At 40.8% G+C, this 15,510-nt stretch overlaps 2 protein-coding genes across 4 annotated transcripts in view; one reads left to right on the plus strand and one right to left on the minus strand.

The window, feature by feature from the left end:
* The window catches only part of Smim3 (small integral membrane protein 3), a 116,990-nt gene extending 111,799 nt beyond the window's left edge, over positions 1-5,191 (minus strand). The window contains exon 1 of the mRNA XM_045132478.1: positions 4,893-5,191. The gene's annotated coding sequence lies outside the window, so the exon portion shown is untranslated. The remainder of the gene's footprint in view (positions 1-4,892) is intronic.
* Positions 5,002-15,510, plus strand: part of Dctn4 (dynactin subunit 4) — a 42,389-nt gene continuing 31,880 nt past the window's right edge. For 2 of the 3 annotated variants that reach the window (XM_004652544.2, XM_004652545.2), the window contains exons 1-3: positions 5,002-5,175; positions 7,826-7,896; positions 11,347-11,525. In XM_004652544.2, coding sequence (XP_004652601.1) covers positions 5,041-5,175; positions 7,826-7,896; positions 11,347-11,525 — 385 coding nt within the window. In that variant the 5' untranslated portion in view covers positions 5,002-5,040. The remainder of the gene's footprint in view (positions 5,176-7,825; positions 7,897-11,346; positions 11,526-15,510) is intronic. The other variant, XM_045132475.1, reaches the window with a different exon arrangement.

The following is a 15,510-nucleotide window of genomic DNA, read 5'->3' on the forward strand; positions in this document are numbered from 1 at the left end:
GGACATTATAATCCTAAACATATATGCACCTAACATGGGTGCTCCCAATTTCATCAAACAAATGCTATTAGTCTTAAGGTCAGAGACAACACCAAGCACAATTATAGTGCATGACTTCAATACCCCACTCTCATAAATTGACAGGTCATCCCAACAAAAAATAAACAGAGGAGCATTTGGATTAAATTTGGTCATAGAACAAATGGACCTAACAGATGTCTACAGAACATTTCATCCAAATGCTACAGAATACACATTCTTTTCAGCAGCACATGGGACATTCTCTAAAATAGACCATATATATGAAGACACAAAGCAAATCTTAACAAAACAAATACAGGAAAATTGAAATAATTCCTTGTACTCTATCTGATCACAGTGGGATTAAACTACAAATCAACAACAAGAAAAACCTAGAGAGCATACATAAATTCATGGAAACTAAACAGTACACTACTGAATGATAAAATGAGTCATTGAACAAATTTAAAAAAGTATACAATCAGGGCTGGAGAGATGGCTAACTGTTAAGGTATTTGCCTACAAAGCCAAAAGAGGATTGATTCCCCAGGACCCATGTTAGCCAGATGCACAAGGTGGTGCATACGTCTGGAGTTCATTTACAGTGGCTGAAAGCCCTGGAGTGCCCTTTCTCTCCCTCTCTCTCTTCCTTCCTCTTTCAAGTCTTTCTCCCTCTTCCTCCCCCTCTCCCTCTTTCTGTCTCTCCCTCTCTCAAATAAAAAAAAAATTAATTTAAATAGTTTATAGAATCAAGTGATAATGAGAACACAACATACCAAAACCTTTGGGACACAATGAAGGCAGTCCTAAGAGGGAAATTTATAGCTTTAAGTCCCTATATTAAGATATTAAAAAAGCTGGGCTGGAGGGATGGCTTAGAGGTTAAGGTGTTTGCCTGCAAAGCCAAAGGACCCAGGTTCGATCCCCCAGGACCCATGTTAGCCAGATGCACAAGGGGGCGCATGAATCTAGAGTTATTTTACAGTGGCTGGAGGCCCTGGAGCGCCCATTTTCTTTCTCTCCCCTCTTTCTCTGTCAAGTAAATAAACAAATAAATAATTATATAGATAGATAGATAGGTGATAGATAGATACATAGATACATAGAGATATAGATATAAATTAGGAAGGTTGCAAATAACTTAATGCTTCACCTTAAAGCCTAGCAAAAATAAGAACAAGGTAAACCAAAAATTAGCAAAGGGAAAGAAATAATAAATATTAGGGCAGAAATTAATGAAGTAGAAACAAAAAAAATACAAAGAATCAATGAAACAAAGGGTTCTTTGTAAGGAAAAAGATTGATAAATGCTTAGTAAATCTAACTAAAAGAAAGACATAAAAGACACAAATTAAGAAAATTAGAGATGAAAAAGACACCATTACAATAGATACCAAAGAAATTCAGAATATCATGAGGACATAGTTTAAGAACATTTACTCCATTAAGTTTGAAAATCTGAAAGAAATGGATGATTCCCTTGATTTATATGATCTACCAAAACTAAATCAAGATGATATGAACTATTTAAATAGGCCTATCAAAAGTATGGAAATCCAAGCAGTTAAAAAAAAAAATCTCCCAGCCAGGCATGGTGGTACACGCCTTTAATTCCAGCATGCAGGAGGCATAGGTAGGAGGATCACCAAGAGTTCAAGCCAGCCTGATCTACACAGTGAATTCCAGGTAAGTCTGGGCTAGAACAAGACCTTACCTGGAAAAAAACAAAAAAGGAGGCAGCTATGGAACTAAATAGAGAGTTCTTAAAAGAAGAAACACTGATGAGATAAAATATCTATAAAAAATGTTCTACATTCTTTGCCATCAGTGAAATGCAAATTACAACTACTTTGACATTTCATCTCAATCCTGTCAGAATGGCTATCATCAAGAAAACAGATAACAATAAATGCTGGCAAGGATGCCGATAAAAGGAGCTCTTCTACACTGCCCTTGGTGAGTACTGTCAAGTCACTGTGGAAATCAGTGTAGAGGTTCCTGAGACAGCTAAAAATAGACTTACTATATGACTCAGCTATACCACTCTTAGGCACATATTCTAAGGACTCTTTTCATTACCTTAGAAATACATGCTCAACCTTGTTTGTTGCTGCTCTCTTCACAATAGCTAGGAAATAGAATCAGCCTAGATGTCCCTCAACTGATGAATGGATAATGAAGATACTCTACTGGATAATGAAGATACTCTACTGGATAATGAAGGTACTATACATTTATACAATGAAGTTCTATTCAGTGGTAAAGAAAAATGCAATTAAGAAATTTGCAGGGACATCCAGAAGCCATAGAGTGTTACTAGAAAATTTTCAGTGCCAGGGATGGAATACCTTCCAGTGAGTTCTTGGTCAGAGAGGTCCCTGATGCTCCCAAACTATTGGAGGCCATTGCTAAGGCTCTTGGGCTCCCACCAGGAGTAGATGTTAAGACCCTATTACTGAAGAATCCACATACTTGGGCTGCAAGGTCCCTGAGAACCCGTGCTGGAGCTGAACTGAATACCTCCTCCCTACAGACCAGCTGACAGAAAGCTGGAAAAAGCTACACTGCTTGCAGTTCCATGGGAGAGAGAGAAACCATCAGTGGAGATAAACAAGAGTGGACACTGCAAGCCTTAAGTTTGCCCAGCTAGGCCAAATGATGGAATGGGTACAATAGTGGCATGTCTGTTATGGGGGAAACCTGCCACTCTCTACTTGGCCCATTCCATGGGAGGGAATACATGCATGATACTGAAAACCTATGATGGAGCTGGGCATGGTGGCACACACCTTGAATCCCAGCATTCAGGAGGCAGAGGTAGAAGGATCACCATGAGTTTGTAGACACCCTGAGACTACATAGTGAATTCTTGGTCAGCCTGAGCTAGAGTGAGACCCTACCTCAGAAAACCAAAAAAAGAAAACCTATGATAGGGGAAGTCATGAGCCCTAGAGTTGTAATGCCTGCAGGTGTCTGGCTAAATGTATATATTATGTTCATCAACCTGCCTGGTAAGCATTTCTCTTATCGTTCATACCCATATATTAATGCCACTCTCACTTTTGGTTAGAGAAGCTTCTCTTTTCAGGTAGCAGTGACCTCTGGGATGACTCAAACGGCACCATCGTGCTGAGAAGTGACAGAAGAGTGCTCAGCACTGAAACAGCTCTATTACACCTTCTGAGGCTCAGGGTCAATTGTGGAAGAGGTGGTGGGAAGAATGTAAGAGCCAAAGGAAGGGTAGGTCTCCTTACAATATACTCCTTCAAACACAAAATGGCCTGGATATCCATGACCTATCCATGCCTGGCACTACCTACAGAAGACTAGTATAATAGGAGGGAAATATTATTACATTAATATAAAAGAGAGACTGAGTGATGGGGAGATCTGATGGAGAATGGATACGTAAAGGGAAAAGTTGGGGAGATGAGAGAATTATCATGGTTTTTTGTTGGTAATTATGGAAATTGTCAATTTTTAAAAATTTTTTAAAAAAGAATCAATCCCAATGGCCACAGTGAAGTTATGACTGCATAATGCAAGACCAATACCAGGACACAGTATCAAGCTAGTCACTATTTTGTGCAAGGAGGGCTTCCTCCTGCCAGCATCCTCTAGGGAACAGATAATGTCTGAAAGAAAGACAAGAGTAACATTTACTCACAGGAACCCAAAGTACATAGAATGTTGTGATACTTGTTAAAGTAGATTCTCTCCAATATCCCCCAAACATATTCATTATACATTAATTAACTATAACAATTCTTGTAGCATGTTAATTAAAAGTGAAAACAAGCCAGGCATGGTGGTGTATGCCTTTAATCCCAGCCCTCAGGAGGCAGAGGTAGGAGGATTGCCATGAGTTCAAGGCCACCCTGAGCCTACATAGTGAATTCCAGGTCAGCCTGGCCTAGAGTGAAACCCTACCTCGAAACAACAACAACAAAACCCACAATTATTAAAATGTAACATACTTGAGGTTGGAGATATGGCTCAGGGGTTAAATGCACTTGTATGCAAGCCCCATTGGCCTAGGTTCATTCCCCCAGCACTTACATAACTCAGCAAGAGACCCTGGTGCACACACACATGCACAAATAATTTTTTTTTTTTTTTTTGAGCTAGGGTCTTGCTATAGTCCAGACTGACCTGGAACTCACTTTGTAGCTCAGGCTGGCCTCACACTCACAGTGATCCTCTTACCTCTGCCTCCCGAGTGTGGGATTAAAGGTGTGCACCACAATGTGAGTTCCAGGTCAGCCTGGGCTATGGTGAGTCCCTATCTCTAAAAAAAAAAACAAATTTAAGTGTGATATGAGTACTATATAAATTGAAAAGCAATGTGTAAATATAAGGTATGTATTATTATCATCATTGCATATGTGAAAATATGGCTGGATGTATTATATATAGGGTTGTGTGCAAACTCCAAGATAGAACAGACTTGATCTTTATCTATATAACTTTAGATAAATCAACTCATTTCCTGGAGCCCAAGTTTTCTGTTCTGTAAAATAGAAATAATGCTCTTAACCTACCTTTTGGAGTTCCATGATAATTAAATGAGACAATTAATAAGTAAAGTTTTGAGTTTCCTGCACTTAGCAAAGTTCTCAATAAGTATGAATATTCTATTCCCATCTCCCGCTGTAATGTCACACACATTACTTACACATTAAGACGATACGAAAAGACATGCAAGATGATAGAAAACGTGTGCTGGGCATTTTAATCGTTTTAAGTACTAGTTTAAACAGAAAAGATAACTGCTAACATGGCTCATTCATTGATTTATTTATTGGCATTGAATGGAAACAAACGCCGAGGCACCTGGGAGAGCGTAACCGAAAGGCGGAAATCCCACCTACTTTACGTTCCAACTGTCGCAAAGCCACACCGTGTCGGAAACTCCACGCCAACGTCTACGTGGACAGGCGTAGAGAAGGCGGAGAGAAAAACCGCCCGTTCTAGGTCACGTGGTGTGGCGGGCGGGTCACTGGCTCCTCCCTCCCCAAGATGGCGTCCTTGCTGCAGTCGGAGCGGGTTCTCTATCTAGTCCAGGGAGAAAAGAAGGTGCGGGCCCCGCTCTCGCAGCTCTACTTCTGCCGCTACTGCAGCGAGCTACGGTCTCTGGAGTGTGTGTCTCACGAGGTAATGGCGCTGCCCACCGAGAGTTCGCGCTGGGGTAGGCTCATCCTAGTCACTGTGGCTGTGGGGAAGTTCCGCCGGCTGGAGGCGGGCACTCGTTTTCTGAGCTTGCTGATTGGCCAAGTCTCCTGCCATTCAGTTTGGCTTGCGATTTAATTTGTTGACAGACTGTCATTTGGGGAAGCGGCGGCCCGGGTGCTGTTGAAAGGATCGTCTTGTTTAGACCTCCCTCTAGTTACACAGATTTGCAATATTTAAATTCCTGGGGCTTCGTGGTTGTGGGCGGGGGGACGCCGAGATAACTTGTCTTTCCAGGAGGAGGGGCGCTGTTTTCAATAATGGCCTTTCTTTCTGGGAAGGTCTAACCCTACTGGGTCTTCATCAAACATCTTTCAGTCCAGGCCAAGGCCTATCCCAGGAAGAAGATTATGGTGGATTAGCTGTCGTGAAAGAAGGATAGAGGTTTCATGGCGCTTCACGGACACTAGGTGGTTGCTGAAATGGTATTGCCCAAAACACGACCCCCGGCAGTAAAAGCATTTAATAGTAAATTCCCAAAATGTCCGCGGCTTTGACATCACTCGTTCATCCAGTATGCTTTAGAGACTAAAAGATGAGTAATGGGCCTGGCGTTGTAGAACACACCTTTAGTCCCAGTGCTAGGGAGGCCGAGGTTCGATGCCACCCTGACACTAGAGTGAATTCCAGGTCATCCTGGGCTAGAGCTAGACTCTACCTCGAAAAATCAAGAACAGAAGAGGAGTAAAACATAAACCCTGCTATTTAGTAAATCAGTCTAGAGAAGAAAAAGCTTATAGTAGTAATTAAGTTATTCTGCATTTGGTTATATGACATAAAACCAATAAAATTGGATGCTGTGAGGAAAGGTGGTTTGTTTGGAGGGATGCAGGGGTGGAGGCATAGTTATATGTAGTCCATGGTGACCATACTCATTATACTAGCCAGTAACAGACTAGAAGGCCTAGTGATCCTCCTGCCTCCATCTCCCAGGTGATGAAATTGCAGGCTTTGTCCATGGTGCTCAGTGATTGAAGCTGAATGCTATTACAAGAAGGAAAATAAGCTGGGGCTGGAAAGATGGTTAAGTAGTTAAAGCCGCTTGTTTGCACAGGGCTAGCCAGAATTCAATTCCCAGGTCACCCAGGTAAGCTGAACACATTTGCCCCCGTAAGAGACACACGCACACACACAAACACACAAATAAAAAAGGCCAGGCATGGTGGTACATGCCTTTAATCCCAGCACTCAGGAGACAGAGGTAAGAGGATCACTGTGAGTTCAAAGCCACTCTGAGACTACATAGTGAATTCCAGGTCAGCCTGGGCTAGGGTGAGACCCTACCTCAAAAAAAGAAGAAGAAAAAAGAAAAGGCTGGCAACTCGTACCTGTAATCCCAGGACTAAGGAAGCTGAGGCAGGAGGAGTGCCATGAGTTTGAGGCCAGCATAGTCTAGGCTACACAACATATTGAGTTCCAGGATGGCCTGGAATGCATTGTGAAACTGTCTCGACCACAATTTACAGGTAAAGAAGCAAGCATTTTCTGTAGGTTGCATAGTATAGTATCATTTGTGTATGTGAGGGAAGATGAGGATTTGAACTTAAAGCCTGAGTCAGAGACTTTAGCTAAGTATGCTTGGACTGTTAAAATGCATATGAATACGTGTTCTATACTGTAAACCATTTTACATGTTAATACTTTGTTGGAGATGTTTTTCCAAAATGTTAGCAGTAAAGGAAACCAAGGAACATAAAAAAATTAATGCCATATTTATCTTACATTTTTTGGTTTGTTTGTTTGTTTTTAGAGATAGGTCTCACTGTAGCTCAGGCTTACCTGGAATTCACTAGGTAGTCTCAGGGTGGCCTCGAACTCATGGTGATCCTCCTACCTCTGTCTCCCGAGTCCTGGGATTAAAGGCATGCACCACCACACCTGGCTTTAAAAAATATTTCTGTTTAACTATTTATTTTATTTGCAAACAGAAAGAGAGAATGTTTGCACCAGGGCCTATTGCTGCTGCAAATGAACTCCAGACACATGTGCCACTTTGTACATCTGGCTTTATGTGGGTACTGGGGAAATCAAACCTGGGCTGGCAGATATTGCAAGCAAGCGCCTTAACCACTGAGCCATCTCCAGCCCTGAGATACATTGTAAATTTTACTATTTGACAAATTAAACTGAATTTCTTTGACTTTTTTTTTTTTTTTTTTTTTTTTTGAGGTAGGGCCTCACTCTAGCTCAGACTGACCTGGAATTCACTGTGTAGTCTCAGGATGGCCTTGAACTCATGGCGATCCACCTACCTCTGCCTCCCAAGTGGAGTGCTGGGATTAAAGGCATACGCCACCGAGTTTTGAGGCAGAATATTCAAACCAGGCCCCAACTTGCTATTATGTAACTAAAGATGACCTTGAACTTCTGATTCTTCTGCTTCTACCTCCTAACTGCTGGAATTACAGAGTACTGGGATTAAGGCATGCATTACCACATCTGATTGATTGATGGATTGATTGTTTTGGTGCTATATAGTTCAAACCCAGGGCTTTGTACATGCTAGGCAAGCACTCTACCAAGGCGCTATATCCTTGGCCCTTCTCTGATTTTTTATTTTCTGATTTCCTCCTAGGTGGACTCCCACTATTGTCCTAGCTGCTTAGAAAATATGCCATCGGCTGAAGCCAAACTAAAAAAGAATAGGTAAGAACAGGACAAATACTTCAGTTTTCTGTTTGTTTTGTGGACACAGGGGCTGAGACAGGGCCTTGTGTGTAGACCAAGCTGACCTCAAATCAAATTCCTCCAGTGTCAGTCTCCCAAGAGCTGGGATTGCAGGCATGCAGCACCATGGCAGACTTGCAGCTTTTTAAAATGAGCGGGCAGGAAAAGACAGAATTAAATTTCTTTTAATTTATTTGAGAAAGAGGGAGAGAGAGGGAGGGGGAGAGGGAGGGAGGGAGGGAGGGAGGATGAATAGGCACACCAGGACCTCTAGCCACTGTAAATGAACTCTAGACACATGTGCCACCTTGTACATCTGGTTTATGTGGGTACTGGGGAATCAAATCTGGGTCCCTATACTTCACAGCCAAGTGCCTTAATCACTAAGCTATCTCTCCAGCCCTAGATTCCTTTTTTAAGCAATTATTTTTGATTTTTATAGAATTATCATTGCATTTGGTTTTTTAAAATAAAATTTCTGGGCTGGAGAGATGGCTTAGTGGTTAAGCACTTGCCTGTGAAGCCTAAGGACCCCAGTTCGAGGCTCGATTCCCCAGGACCCACATTAGCCAGATACACAAGGGGGCACACACATCAGGAGTTCGGTTGCAGTGTCTGGAGGCCCTGGCGCACCCATTCTCTCTCTGTCTGCCTCGTTCTGTCTCTGTCTGTCGCTCTCAAATAAATGAATAAAAATAAACAAAAAAATTTAAATAATAAATAAAATTTCTATACTAGAGCAGTTGTAGACTTAAGAATTGTTGTGAAAATAATGCAGTCTCTCTTTTTGTTAAGAAGCCACATTGTAATAGTTGTGTTATTGTAGGCTTCTCTTGGTTGGGATACATTCTTTGACTTTCTTTGATTTGATGACCTTAAAAGTATTGAGTACTGTTGAAGTATTTTACTTCATTTTTGTTTTTTTAATGTTTATTTATTTGAGAGAGAGGGAGGGAATATGGGCACTGCACTCCGGGGCCTCCTGCTCAGTGGTTAAAGGTGCTTCCTTGCAAAGCCTGCTGGCCCTGGGTTCGATTCTACAGTACCCACATAAAATCAGATGCACAACATGGTGCTTGTATCTGGAATTCATTTGTAGCAGCAAGAGGCCCTGGTATACCTATGCACACATTCTCATTCTCTCTCATTTACAAAATTTTTACAAAAGAATATGTAATATGCTAAGTGTGGTGGTGCATGCCATTAATCTCAGCAGTTGGGATTAAAGAGGTAGGATTGCCATGAACTCCAGGCCAGCCTAAGACTATAGAGTGAGTTTCAGGTCAACCTGGGCTAGAGTAAGACCTACCTCAAAAAAAAAAAAAAAAAATACGTGATACTTTGAAATGTTAAACTTGACATACTCAGAGTTATTTTTTCTTGAAAGTCAGTTTCCTTATATATATTCTATCTTATATTACTAACACCAGGACCACAGCTTCTTAAACTGGGTTATAACAATGGATAGAGTCATATAACTGAATGTGAGAGGCTGAAAAAAAATTGACAACAGAAAAACATTTCTGAACCAAAAAATTAAAAGTCAATGAATAATGAATCTGAAGTGTTTCTGGCAGCACTCACTTGAGTCGCATTGCGCAGCTTCACTGCAGCATTGGTTCTAAGCATGCAGCATGCCCACTCTGCACTGTACACATGCTGTCATGCCATTGTATGCTGACTAAAACACCTCAACTCAAAATTCAGACTGTTATACATTATGAATTGCAGTGTCTTTACTGTACGGACAAGATTTTCTGCTCTTATAAAAACATAATGGCTTAATACAGAAAGCAAAGACTTAATATTTTCTTAGTACTATTCCTCAGCAAGCATTAAATTGATTAACTTTGGGTTGAATTATATTAAAATGCTTGATTTTAAAAATTACTGTCTGGGGGCTGGGAAGTGGCTCAGTTGGTAGAGTGATTGCCTAGTGTGAACAAAGCCCTGGGTTCCATCTCCAATACTACATACAACTGGGTTTGGTGGTACATGCCTATAATCCATACTTTGGAAATAGAGACAGGAGGATCAAAGACATCCTTGACTACATAGCCAAGTTTGAGGTCAGCCTGGCCTACATGAAATACTGCCTCAAAAAAGAAAAATTGGGGGCTGTATAGATGGTTCAGTGGTTAAAGACACTTGTTTACAAAACCTAACAGCCGGGGTTTGATTTCCCAGTGTCCACATTAAGCCAGATGTACAGAATGGCACATGTGTCTGGAGTTGATTTTCAGTGGCAGGAGGTCCTGGTGCACTCATTCATTCATTCTCTCCCCACCCTTTGCAAATGAATAGCCACTAAAGAAATTTTTATAAGAGAAAAATTGCTGTTTTGAGTTGCTGACTTGAGTTTCATAAAAAAAAATTGTTGCATGAATTTTGATTTAGGATTAGAATACAGTTTTCAACTGAAATATCTGAAATAGCCCATACCTGCTTTTCATTTTGTACTACGTTTATGCCATTCATTGGCAAGTATAAAAGCAAAATGTTGATTAACGCTGGAAAATGTGGAAGATGCTCTGCATTCTAAAAAATATTCATAATTATTTATTTATTTATTTATTAGAGAGATTAAAATGGGCACATCGGGGCCTCTAGCCACTGCAGATGAGCTCCAGATGAATGTGCCACCTTATATATCTGGCTTTACATAGGTACTGGGGAATTGAACTTGGGTCCTTAGGTTTTGTAGGCAAGCCATCTCTCCAGCCCAAGTTTTAATTCCTTATGTAAAAATAAACAAGCATGCTGGGCGTGGTGGCACATGCCTTTAATCCCAGCACTCAGGAGGCAGTGGTAGGAGGATCACCATAAGTTCAAGGCCACCCTGAGACTTCATAGTGAATTCTAGGTCAGCCTGGGCCAGAGTAAGACCCTACCTCCAAAAACCAAAACAAAAATAAATAAATAAAGTAAATAAGCACATCTGCATGATTAGTATGCAGATTTCCTTTTATCATTAATAACTGTTAAAATTATATATATACTAGGTTAAGTCTGGTGGCACATGACCCTACCTCGAAAAAACAAAAATTTTTATGTATATATTGATTTGTGTTAAGAGAAATTATCTAATATCAGCAAATGTTTGATTTGTGTATCAATTTTATATGCCTGTATATCAGAAGTTGTATCAAAATTTCTCATGTGAGCCAGGTGTGGTGGTGCATACCTTTAATCCCAGCACTCGGGAGGCAGAGGTAGGAGAATCGCCATGAGTTCAAGGCCACCCTGAGACTACATGGTGAATTCCAGATCAGCCTGAGCTATGGTGAGACCCTACCTCAAAAAAACAAAAACAAAAAAAATTTCTCATGTGAAAAGGAGTTTAAAGTGGCAAATGCTAAGAAGTGCTGATCTGAACCAATGTCTGGCACATAGTACTAATAAATATTGGTTGTGTGTATCATGTCACAGATGTGCCAACTGCTTTGACTGTCCTGGCTGCATGCATACCCTTTCCACTCGGGCAACAAGCATCTCTGCACAGCTTCCAGATGACCCAGCCAAAACCACCATGAAGAAAGCTTATTATTTGGCCTGTGGATTTTGTCGCTGGACATCTAGAGATGTGGGCATGGCAGACAAGTCTGTAGGTGAGTGAAGTGGACTAGAATATGACATTTTGAGCAACTGTTAGGGCTGTTATTGCCCCTAAACTATTCATTCTGTGATCTGTTGGGCAGTATAACCTAAATTTAGAATGGTTGTAATTCAATCTTTCATTTATACTTATTTCTACATTGATGGATCATGGTGTTTCATCTGAGACAGAGTAACATGATTTAGCTTTCTTAGAATTGGTAGAGTAGCTTTTATGAATCCAATACTTTCCCAGAAGCAAACTGTTAATGTTCTTCATAAAAAGTAAATATTTTGGATGTTGCAACACAACATGAACAAATTTAAAGGATTAAAGTGACAAATTTGGGCTGGAGAGATGGCTTTGCAGTACTCTAAGGATCCAGGTTCGATTCTCCAGGTCCCATGTAAGCCAGATGCACATGGTGGCACATGCATCTGGAGTTCATTTGCAGTGGCTAGAGGCCCTGGTGTGTCCATTCTTGCTCTTTCTCTCTCTAGGTCTCTAATCAATAAATTGAAAAAATAAAACCTTAAAAAAAGTGACAAACTTAACAATTCAGGGCTAAAAATAACAAACTAAAGACAAATGACCCAAAATGAGGAACTCTTATAAATCAGTAACAGCCTGAGTTCAGATCCCAGAATGTATGAAAAGCTAGATACAGTAGGGCAGGTTCTGAAATTCTATCATGTGTTGGTGAGACAGGAAGTGAAGACTGGTGAATCTCTTAGAGCTCACAGGCCAGCTAGCATGGCAGATGCAGCAACAGTCAGAGACACTACTTCATACAAAGTGGAAGGTGAGGGCTGACACACAAAATTGTTTCTGTCTCCATGTGTGTGATATGTGTCACCTGTGGGCCCGCACTTCCTACACATACACACCAAAAAACCAAAAACTTTTGTTCAACTTCACTAGTAATCATAGAAATGCAAATTAAAACTTCATTGGGCATGCATTTCTATCATTCATTTTCTTAATCTGTTTATTTTCATGTGTTGTATGTGGGCATGCCAGAGCCTCTTGCCACTGCACAGGAACATCAGACATTTGTGCTACTTTTGACATGCAATTTACATGGGTGGGTTTTTGAACCTGTTTCCTGAAGGCTTTGCAAGCAAGCACCTTTCAACCACTGAGCCATCTCCCCAGCAGCTGTCATACATTTTTAAATTGGTCGTATTAAGTGTTGGCTAGAACACACAAGAGTTCTTATTATCATACTGAACAGCAGTTTGATGTCTCTGTTAATTTTTTTTTAATATATTTTTTAAATTTTTTATCTATTTATTTGAGAGCGACAGACACAGAGAGAAAGACAGATAGAGGGAGAGAGAGAGAATGGGCGCACCAGGGCTTCCAGCCTCTGCAAATGAACTCCAGACGCTTGCGCCCCCTTGTGCATCTGGCTAACGTGGGACCTGGGGAACCGAGCCTCGAACTGGGGACCTTAGGCTTCACAGGCAAGCGCTTAACCGCTAAGCCATCTCTCCAGCCCTTAATTTTTTAATAGACAAAATGACACTGGAGTCCAGGCTGGACTGGCACTTAATATGTAGAACAGACTGACCTCAGACTCACAAAAAGTCCTCCTGCGTGCTGGGGTTATAGGTGTGAACTCTAGTAAACGTTCTTTTTAATATTTCTGTTTGTTTATTTGCAAGGAAAGAGAGAAGGGGATAGAGAGAGAATGGCAGTCCAGGGCCTCGAACCATTACATATGAACTCTAGGCGCATGTGCCACTTTGTGCATCTGGGTTTACATGGGTACTAAGGAATTCAACCCAGGCCGTCAGGGCTTTGCAAACACACACCTTAACTGCTGAGCCATCTCTTCAGCCCTCTAGTAAACTTTTTAATTGCTTTTATAATGACTGGCAATGCCACATATAAGTGTCTATATTCTAGACATCCATATGTGAAAAATACATATATATTACATATTATATGTCATATTTAACGTTTACCAGCAAAACAAAATAGATGTTTTGGAATTTACAATATATTGTACAAAATAATGTCTCATAAGTTTTTTAAATTAATATTTTTTATTGACAACTCTACTTACAGACTTTAAAAAATTTTTTATTTATTTGAGAGCAACATACAGAGAAAGAGAGAAAATGGGCGTGCCAGGGCCTCCAGTCACTGTAAATGAACTCCAGATGTATCTGGCTTACGTGGGTCTTGGGGAATTGAGCCTCAAACCTGGGTCTTAGGCTTCACAGGCAAGCACTTAATTGCTAAGACATCTCTCCAGCCCGTCTCTTAAGTTTTTTATTAGCATATGTTGATTATACATAATAAGTTTCATTATGACATTTTCATACATGTATATAATGAATTTTGATTATATTCACCCCCCATTACCCTTATTCCCCTTCCTCTGTTACTGATCTACTTCCTCTTCCCAGCTAGTCAACCAATTTTCATGTCTATTCTTGTTTAGTTTTGGTGGCTCGTTGTGTTTAATTAGGATTACTTACAGGAGCATGGGCAACTTACCAGTGGCTTACCACTGAAGAAATGGCTCTCCCCTAGCAAACAGTAACTGCTCATAGATCCTCAGAAAGCACTGGAGCCTTAAGAGCCCTCTCTATGAAACCTAATGGATTTCATCATGACATTTCCATGTACATATATCATATACTTTAATAAGTGCATTTCAGCTTAAAGACCATTTCATCATCACTTGAGCTTCAAAACAGAGATTACACTCATTTTAAAAAATATTTATTTATTTGACAGTGAGGGAGGTGAAAGAAAGAGAAAGATGGATGTGCCAGGGCCTCTGGCAAACCAACTCCAGACACATGTGCCATTCTATGCATCTGGCTTACATGGGTACTGGCGACTCAAACCAAGGCCATCAGATTTTACAAGCATGTACCTGTAACCATGGAACAATCTCTCCAGCTCCTGTGCTGTTTTCTTTTTAGGCAACTTCCTCCTGTTTTTTTTTTTTGTTTTTTTTTTTTTGTGGTGGTTTTTTTCCAGGTAGTGTGTGGTGGTTTGATTCAGGTGTACCCCATAAACTTAGGTGTTCTGATTGCTAGATTCCCAGCTGATGGAGATTTGGGAATTAATGCCTCCTGGAGGAAGTGTATTGCTGGGGGCAGGTTTATGGGTATTATAACCAGGCCAGTTTCCCCTTGCCAGTGTTTGGCACACTCTCCTGTTGCTGTGATCCTCCTTATGTTGGCCAAGGGGTGATGTCTACCCTCTGCTCATGTCATCATTTTCCCTGCCATCGTGGAGCTTCCCCCTCAAGCCTGTAAGCCAAAATAAACCTCTTTTTTCCCCACAAGCCACTCTTGGTTGGGTGATTTCTACCAGCAATGCAAGCTTGACTGCAGCATAGGGTCTCACTCTAGCCCAGGCTGACCTGGAACTCACTTTTAGCCCCAGATGACCTTGAACTGTTGCCCCCCCCCACCTCAACCTCCCAATTGCTGAGATTAAAAGACGTGCCACCAAGCCCAACAAAAAACTCCCATTTTTTCCCCTACATTTTCTATATTTCATGGTTAACATGGAAGAGTAAAAACACTATACTGTTAGTTTCAAAATCTTGAGTTACTATTTATGCTTTACATAAATACTAACCTTGCTAATTATCCCCATTGTTTTTGTTCTTTCTGAAATTTCTTCTTTTAATTTATTTTGGTGGAGAGGTTGAGAGAGTCCCATGTAGCCTGGGCTGGGCTCAAACTTATTATATAGCCAAAGATGGCTTTGAACTCCTATTGCCCCTGCCTCTCAAGTGCTAGAATTACAGGTGTAAAATTTCTTTGGATTGAGTATTATTATTATTATTTTCTTTCAGTGTTTTGAGGTGAGATCTCTTCTATTCCAGGCTGACCTGGAATTCGTTCTGTAGCCTAGGCTGGCTTCAAACCTCCCCTGAGTGCTGTGATGGAAGGTGTGAGCTACTATGCCTAGCATATCATTAAAATTTAATCCTTGAGCCAGATGTGATGGCACATGTCTTTAAT

The sequence above is a fragment of the Jaculus jaculus genome, chromosome 13 (assembly GCF_020740685.1).
Source record: "Jaculus jaculus isolate mJacJac1 chromosome 13, mJacJac1.mat.Y.cur, whole genome shotgun sequence".
Taxonomy (NCBI): Eukaryota; Metazoa; Chordata; class Mammalia; order Rodentia; family Dipodidae; genus Jaculus; species Jaculus jaculus.